Source organism: Copadichromis virginalis, linkage group LG7 (assembly GCF_057382275.1).
Source record: "Copadichromis virginalis isolate Kocher_CV1m ecotype Utaka linkage group LG7, C_Virginalis_male_GT1.1, whole genome shotgun sequence".
NCBI classification, from domain to species: Eukaryota; Metazoa; Chordata; class Actinopteri; order Cichliformes; family Cichlidae; genus Copadichromis; species Copadichromis virginalis.
The window spans coordinates 6,230,079-6,239,231 of NC_140624.1; the positions used below are offsets into that span (position 1 = coordinate 6,230,079).

The following is a 9,153-nucleotide window of genomic DNA, read 5'->3' on the forward strand; positions in this document are numbered from 1 at the left end:
TCTGTCCTGCTTTCCTCCCTCGGGCCTTTACTCCACCATCTGTTTCTATGAGTGACGGGAGCCTGCTGAGATGCAAATCTCTGCTCGAGAGTTTCTTTCTGTTCAAGTGTGCAGTGGCTTAGGTTTGATCAGAATGAATTTCGGGTGTTGATGTACTTTGAGCTGTGTAAAACTGCAGAAACTAACATCTGTTTGGCAGTAATGCAGGAGTGCGACCGACAGTCATGTTGATGAAGGGTGAGGTTAGTCTAACTTTACATACTGAGCAGCCAGCAAAGTGACATGTAAGCTGTTTGGAAATTGACTGGAATATCCAGGATCTTTCAGCATGTGATAAGAAGAGATCAGTATTTAGAAAAGAATTCTGACACATCATTAGCACATTAGTTTTTTTAAATATATATATTTTTTGTTTTGCTATGAAATCCTGTTAATAAACTGAATCCAACTGTGCTTAAAGGTGTCAGCTCTATATAGAGTGCTTGTCAGATGGTTTCTACACTGGAAACTGAAAACTTGACACTTTTAACAGGTTAACAGTTGGCCAGGTGTGCCAAGGTGAGGCAGGAATCAGTGTTTGATCTTCTTGTACTCTTTTTCTGAGTATGTGAAACTCTGTGAAAGTCGTTCATGAATATTAAAACAGATGAGAAATATCTGGCATTTATTAGACATAAAGAGAACACTCAGTTGGGTTCAGGCAATGTGTGTCAGTTTAAAGACCTCAACGGTTTTGATGAGATCCAAGTCAGTGTGGCCAGGATCAGAGCATCTCTGAAACAGCCAGGCTGCTGCACTGCTCAACAAATGGTAGATTTTTTTAAAGTAGTTTTTTTTAAATGTGTGGATTAAAGCATGTTTGGTGCATTAATGAGTGTTTATGGCACTAAAATAGTGGGTACTGTGACTTTACAAAAAAACGGCATAAAATATCACACGAATTATCCGTGTATATCTTTTAGCTGCAGATAAATTTTCAGTCACTTGTACATGTTCTATAGATTTACCTTGATGCAGTGTAATAATTATAGTTGCACTTCATTGTGATCAAAAAAGCATCTGCTTTAGCGCAGCACAAATACTCCCACCAAGTGTAGTTATTTTTTTTTTCTTCACATGGACGGGGGGGAGGAAGGCACTGGAGAAAGTAATGCTATAATGTTGTATTAGATAATTACATATGGGGGAATTGGATGTGGTAGATAAAGGAAAAGGAGACTCTGTGAGAAGAGCCAGAAAGAAGTGACGGACACGAAAAAGAGAGGGAGCGAGAGATGGGGAAAGAGGATGGGGATGAAGGAGAACGGAGAGGGGCAGAGCGAAGGGAGGGGATGGAAGAAAGAGGATTTATTGAGGCTGCAGGGAAGAGCAGCGCGATAGCTCTCTGATGGATTAGAGGAATGTATGAGAAATGGAATGAAGAGGGGAGAGCGCAAGGAGAGAAAAGTGAAGTTTGTGGGCCTCCTTGGGGCAGCTCTAAACACTGGTATCATTAATGTAGTTTAAAGAAGTGTACTCACCGAGAAGGGTCTTTTTTTTTTAAAGGCCACCTGTGGGTATTAGAGAGGGAGGAATCGGGCAAGGGAGAGAGATGGGGACAGGGTGACAGTCAGATAGCGTAATGAGAAATTGAGTTTGAAAAAGAGAAGAGATATTGAAAAAGTAGAATCAGGAAATTGCCGTGGCCATTGGCAGATTGGAGAGTGTGTCATGATTTCACAATAGGAGAAGAAGGACGGGTATTAACCAGGGGAGGACAGTATACTGCCTTTATTTCACTTCACTTCTGCTCACTGCAAACCAGATCAGTAATTCTGAGTGTGTGTGTTTGTCAGTCTGCTGGTGTGAGAGTATTTCTTTGGTCCAACACTTTTCTGTACGATTCTGTGAGAGGATTTTCTATACATTTCATGGCAAATAAATATTTTATACTTTAAAGGTAGCAGATACCCGGCAGGCACTCAAGATATTCTCTGTATTTATCTTCAACAGTCTGTTCTTCTGTTATCCAGCCAAGTCAAGTTTCTTTGTCTCGCTATCCATTCAGCCCAATGAAGGGAAACTGGAAACAAAGACCCCAATTAGTCAGGCAATTAGACTGCTGTTTTGTGTCCTCTACTCATCCTCTGAGTCACACACTAATAGTTATTCTTTCCTCTTAAATCTCTCATTTGCCCTTCACTTGTTCTTTAATGTTTTTCCCCTTTTCTTTTCTGGCAGGATGCGATCAGTGATCAGTGGTATTCACTGTAATGTATTTTTTCCTTCAAAAAATCATTTATAATTCCCTGTGGTTTTTTTTCTTTCAGTTCATTTGCTATTTATCGCTTCTCCTTCATCTTTCTTTCCGTCTGTGTCTTTGTCACTTCATCTCTTTCGTCCGGAGCCTGCCTCATCATCCATCACGATTGGTGTGACCAGTCCTCCTACACTGTTCCTCTATGCTCTTTTGTTTGCCTTTCTCATTCTCCATCTTTTGTTGCGTTCTTTCAGTTTTATAAAACACTTTGAAGTATCTCAAATTCTCTTCATCATAATTTGTCATATTCATTTTTGAAAACTTATTCTTGATTCAAATCTTTTTCCGGTTCTTTATTCCCCCCCCCCCCCCAAAAAAAAAAAAAAATCTTCATATTTTTCACACCAGACTGAAAACAGAAACAAGGCAAAGATACAAATTTATGTAAAGTTTAAAACAGGAAATAGCTATAAGCCGAAAGCTGCCAACAGTTATTCTCTCATGGGTAAACAAATATACGAACAGTGGAACAAAATTACACAAATCAAATGTGAAATGGCCTACAAAATGACTGTGAAGTTATAAAGGGAATAGATAAACAAGGGACAGAAAAGTACGTGAATAAAACTTAATGTTCTGCTCTCTTCATATTTTTCCATTATTTGCTTCTCTGTGTGATACGTTTTTTTTTTCTTTGTCTTACTTTGCCTTTGTTTCAGTTATAGTTTTATCTGCTGTCTCTCTGTGTGTTTGGTTTTTCTAGCTTCTTTTAACTAGTAAGGGAAGCAAACCTGTGCCGGACAAGTGTGCCGTGAATAGGCTTGCATCTGTAAGAGTGGAGCTAAAGGAAAGAGATGTCAAACGTTGACAGGCAGTAGTATGTTGTATTCAGCTTTTATTTTAATGTGATTGTCCTTCATATCTTTAATCAATGTAATACAGAAATATTGTGGCGGCAGGCTGCATCCTCTCTGTTCTCATATTAAATTATCCCCCAGATCGAGTCAGATTATAGGCTTAAGTAGACAATCTAATGAAGGTTCAGGAAATAGGATCATATTCTCTAAAATGATCTCAAGTTGTTTGGGCACAGATGTGAAGTGGATATGCTAAAAGTCCAAAAAATTGATTAGTAAGCCAGGTTGGTCAGGGGAAAATAAAAGATGGCATGTGTTAACCAAAAATGATATTTGGTAGAATTAGGACAGGGAGATTAGTTTCTCTAATAAATTCCCCTTTTTAAAACTGGTGTCTGATTGTAATAGTTTCATGTGATATCCTTCACTGTTTATTGCCTACTGGTCTCTTCTCAAGTCTCAATTACTCAATCCTGCTGCATATCTAACATTAACCATGATGGGTCTTTTCACTGTGTTTTAACAGCGGTGAGTTAAATATAAGATTTTAATCACAGCTCAGCGTAAATCACGGGGTTATGAATGGAGTGATGTTTGAATCGTTTGGGAGAGGGCAAGCAGGGTTCCAAAAGCTGAAAGTGGCACTTACTTTTCTGAGTGCCATTTTAGCAGCAGCACAGAGAGATATTCCCTATTCATGAGAGAGTGACCTTAGCACACTGTCACTGCTCCCGTGCACCTGCAATGATTTATTGGTTACAGAAAGCTGGGCAGCCGGATGATGCAGCGGCGTTTATGCATGGGGAGGGGGGGGGGGGGACACGTGACCATCCTCCTTCAGCTTTTGTCCTTTTCTTTCAACTCGGTCAACAACATCAGAAATGAAAACACACACACACAGTCTAACTGTTAAGGGGTGTTTTAAATTGTAAAATATATGCTCAATTCCACCTAAATTCAACCAAGACATGTTGTTTCAATTATAGCTCTACAGTAGGGCAACGTTTAGATCAAAATTAAACATATGTGTATAAATTCTTGTCCAGATACCTGGACAAACTGATACACTGATGAGACTTTGGATACTGTGCATCAAATTCTTGCCTTCTGATGTTGTGCTGGAGCCAGTCTTCCAGTTTGGGGGTGGTCACAGCTCCTAATGCTGCTGTTACCACTGGGATCACTTTAGTCTGCAGGGTTTTGGTCAGTGGTTGTTGATCAATGGTCATGAGAATTTGCATAATTAAGATTAAGGAACTGACCTCCCAGCCCATTTTTCCTTCAGTGGGCTGGTTTCAGTCATTATGCAAATGTACTGTTTATAAGACTGGGGAAACCTGCAGTCAGCTGAGACTGAAGAAGTCACATGGATGAGTGACGAAACGTTTCTCCCACAAAACGCTACGTCCAGATGAACAGAATCAACTTTTTGGAGATTTAGTCTCCAGAGATCTATCACAAGTATAGGCCTCTGGTCCTATGTCTGATTGGTTGAGCAGCATGTCCATAAGATCTTAACCCTGTTCTTCTCAACCACTTCTGTCAGTGTCTCCCATGGACGCTTTAGGACTTTTAGTTCATATGAGCCACAGATATTCCTGTACACTGTCCCAGCTTGCATCTTACACCCTGCTACAATGTGTTGGATAATCTCCGGGGTACCTTTGCACAATCTGCAACCTTGGTTCTGTCTGCTATGGCTACTGAAGCCTCCATGGATCTGATCCTTAGTTTGTTCTTCTACTCGCATGATCAAATACTCTGTGCTGTCCATTAGGCAGGCTTTCTCTAGCGAGTGGTAGGATTTCTTTATGTCAGTCACTTCCTCTGTCTGTCATTGGTACACCCCATGCAGTTTGGTTTTCCACAAAGCCATTCCTCTTCCTGTTCCTGTTATGTCTTCAGCTGCTTGAGACACTCTTGGAGCAGCTCATCTCAGGGGACTATCTTCGTGATGTATTTATGGATGCATCCATATTTCATCCTGAATAGTGGCTCTGACACTCACTAATGCTCGCTCTCCCTCTTTCCATTGTTCATAGAGCCTCAGGGTGTTGGACTTCAGGTGGAGATCTCAGTGCGTTGTGAGGAGTATTCGTGTCTTGATGTCAGTGGCATCTGTCTCCTCCTGTGACCATTTTATTATTATTATTATTTTTGTATTCCAGTTGTGTATCTGCTGATCAGTGGGTCATATATATTGATGGCTTGGATCTTATTCCAGCCATTCAGCTGGCTTCTAAGAACCTGTCTTACCTCCTCGGAAGTATCTGTGCATCCTTATCATGATTCCTCTTGGGTATAGTGTCAAGAATCACATATAACAAAATTATTTCCTTTTGCTTTTCCCTTATATTTTTTAAAATCACATCCGTCCTGCTTTTGTCAGGCTATTTTCAATTCAAAACAAAGACTTCATCAAAGAAAATCAGTTTGTATTTGTGTTAGGAGACAAACGGGAGACAGAAGAAAAGGAAGGGAAAACATCAAAGAAAATAGTCACAGGAAACAGAAACAAAGAAAGATCTGAGCAAATCACACGACACAAAAATGGTGGAGATGACTGCAGATAACACCAGAAATCATAGGAGGAAATACTTATCACAGTCCACGCATAGATACATATGCATGATGACACTAATGTGCATGTGTGTTTTGAGGGGTAATGATGTGTTCAGCAGTGTTTTGGTGTCTCCCACGCAGTAACAGTTGGAGGCCTGTTATCCATGAAGTGTTTTTAAAACTGAAATATTGCATTATCACATTGTAAGAAAAAATATACCCAGTAAAACTTTAAATCAGTCCTCTACTTAGCCTAGCCAGGAGTTTCAGAGAAATACTGGAGCCTGCATAAGAGCAAAATATTAATTAATGCACAGCATCGATCGTGATTAATTCAGGAAATGAGGATTTTTAGATTGTGGCTTACTGCCATTTTTTTTACCTTCTTGCCTGTAGGACAGCATATTTTAGATAGATTGACCCTATATATATATATATATAAGTAATGTTCAATATCTAATAATAATAATTGCTCTTTCCTTGTTTCCCCTCTAGTCTGATCTCATCCAGACGATACTACTTTGAGATTCTCCACAAGCAGGATGACAAGGGCTCGGATCACGTAGAGGTTGGGGTAAGTGTACCTACCCCGCTTCTGTGGTTTTGCCTCTCTGAGTACATCTTTTTCCTCACAAATACACAAATGTGTATGAAAATTGCTTCAGTTGTCTGGTGAAAACCTTGCCCTTTGACAGGAACATTTCCATTTAGTTTTAACTTGTACCCTGTGTTTAACAGTGTCAGAGTAGTGACTGAATAGATAAAGAATGAAAGGAAATGTTTGAAGGCGAAAGCTAACCTTCACCTCCTTTACTGTGTATTACTTTGCATTTCTTAGTCTTTCAGTGTATTCATCTGTCCACTTTAACTACAACTTTATCCAATACATGCCCAGCTTGTTGGTGCACTGGCTTTTCCTAAAAGGCATAAAGCCTTCACTCACATAAAATCTCTCTAACTGTTCTCTTTCCAGTCCTCCATCTGTCATCACTCTTCAGCTTTTCCTTTCTTTGCATCTTTGCTCTGTGCTTCTTTCACTTTGATTCTGCTCTGCACCATTTCTCACTCACTGGTTTTTTTGCACCTCAGGTGAAGCAAAGAGATGAGTGAGGCTTAATTTCGAGATGAAGTTTCAAACGAGAGCCCATACGCCTCGTGTGAGCTTGTACTTTGAGTAGGAAGGCGGATGATAAAAAGAGATCACTGCTGTGTGTGTATGGAATGAATCTTTTAATAAGCCTCAGGTTATCTTCATCATGGTGACCATTATAAGAGGAAGAACAGCAGCTGTACTCTTGGAGTTGAACTCTTCTTAAATAGAAGTTGGGTTTTTTTTACCCTCAAGGTTAACAATTTGTTTTATTTTTTTGCGCTTCTTTCTCTTTCTGTAGCCTCTGGTTGCTTTCCTCTACTAAATCAATTTTGTTACTTTCTGCATGATTGTATACTTTACTGTCCTGTCATATTTTTAGTTTCTATTTAAAGAAAAAAGGTAATCACTTCCCATTTTGCTAATCATTACCACATTTGCTAGCAATGGCAAACACTAGTACACCAATGTTACCGAATGGTGCTCATAAAGTACAGTATTGTACTCTGATCTCTCCTTTTTTCAGTCTACTGGCAATATTTCACACAAGCAGTTAAGTTATCCATTATTGGCAGGTCACAGTACTATACAGGTTCTGTGGGATGTTTTGGGTCATTGATGTGAGTGTGTTATGAATATGCTGCCACTGAGTTGACAGTGAGAATAGTGGAGAATATTTCAGTTAAATCTGCAGAAATACAGTGTTGTCCTTTTTACTGGGCTACTGACTGCTACTCGTAAATTGAAGAAATATGTGCCTCTGCAAAGGGATCCATCAATGTATAGTGTTATGTATGCATTGTGGAGATATTTTAAGCTTGTTCATTCTTCTAATGTATTTAGTCCTATTATTCCGCTGTTAAGGACAAGCATGGTGCTGCTTTAAATTAGCTGAGTAATTAATTGCTATTTCCAGGAATCAGGCAGGGGTGTTGTTTAGATAGCATGAGTTGCATCTCCTCACTGTGCTGTCATTTTGTGTCAGACAATGGTGGCAAGCAGGCCGCCGTGCCGTTGCTGCCAGGGGTTCTAACTTAAATGGGGTATAGCCTGATGCAGAACTGTTTCTCCACTTGGCTTTAATTTGATTTTCACAGTCGGGTTTTTTTTCTCCTTTGGCCAAACTTCTGTGAACTGTAAATATACCGCACTAATCCACTGCTTTAAAGAAAGTGGGAAAGGAAAAAAAGTGGACTGTTAAACACTTTAATGGACCTTCATTTATGCCTGCAACGGTTAGCCAACCCTCGCAGTGCACCAAATAATCCCTAGAGGGATGACTGTCATTGCCGCCCAGCGACTGCAGGAATCAACAATATGTTATCCTCATACCTGGCGTAGATCAAAAGGTTGAGGTAACTCCAGCAGCAGGCAGACTCTAGTACAAGAGTAAAAAGAGAATACCCTATCCAAGCAACTATATCATAGCTATTTGCAAGGAGCTATAAAGAAAATCCTATTAGTTTCTCACAGTGTTCTCTAGGGCATTACACATAATTTTTTTTTTTTTGTTTTATATGAAATGTTAATTACACCATCTTCAAAACATGTATAGTATATGATTTAAAGCTAATCTGCAGAATGCTGTGGCTATGTCTAGTTGTGGTTACCTCTAGCAGCATACAAAGGACAACAGAGACAAGGTTATTTCTTTCTTGATTTCATGTATTAGAGGAGATTAAGTAATGGTATTGACCATTACTTGGAGATCAGCCTACTGCAAAGTGGAAGAAGGGGAACAAAATGGTAATAGAATTAGGCATTAGACGGTAGATGTAGATGATGTAAAATGAAAGTAAAATGAAAGATGAGGAGAAATAAATTTGACCTGAAATATGAAGAAAAAGTAAGAAGAATGTATAAACGGTATGTGCTGAAAGCCCTTATCTGAAGTATTTCTATACTTTATGGCAGCGGTCCCCAACCCCCGGGCCTCGGACCGGTACCGGTCCGTGAGTCGTTTGGTAGCCGCGAGAGTTGAGGCTCAGGTGTGAAATGTTTAAGGTTTTCAGCGTTATTTTGTTATCGTTTTTATCGTTAACTCGGTTTTCCTGGGTCTTTTCACATGTGTTATATATAATAAATCTTCTTTTTTTTTGGTACCGGTACTAGTTTTATTTTGTTGTATTTATCTGCGACACCTTAAAGGCCGGTCCGTGAAAATATTGTCGGGCATAAACCGGACCGAAAAAAGGTTGGGGACCGCTGCCTTATGGTATTCTTTCTTAACAGACTTTGCCAGTCATCCACATACAGGTAATGTGACTGTATCTACTAATGAATCAAGGCCACATGGAAATCCATCTCTCTCTTTCCATTTCTTGTTCTTTCTTTTTCTGCCTGTTAGCCAACTACCCATGAGGCTGTCAATGTGGGTTTCTACTAGTAGAAACAATTTAATGAAG

The 9,153-nt window shown here is 39.6% G+C and overlaps 1 protein-coding gene across 1 annotated transcript in view; it reads left to right on the top strand.

Moving 5' to 3' along the window:
* b4galnt4a (beta-1,4-N-acetyl-galactosaminyl transferase 4a) overlaps nt 1-9,153 on the top strand; it is a 160,665-nt gene that overhangs the window by 125,757 nt on the left and 25,755 nt on the right. The window contains exon 8 of the mRNA XM_085461382.1: nt 6,154-6,232. Coding sequence (XP_085317508.1) covers nt 6,154-6,232 — 79 coding nt within the window. The remainder of the gene's footprint in view (nt 1-6,153; nt 6,233-9,153) is intronic.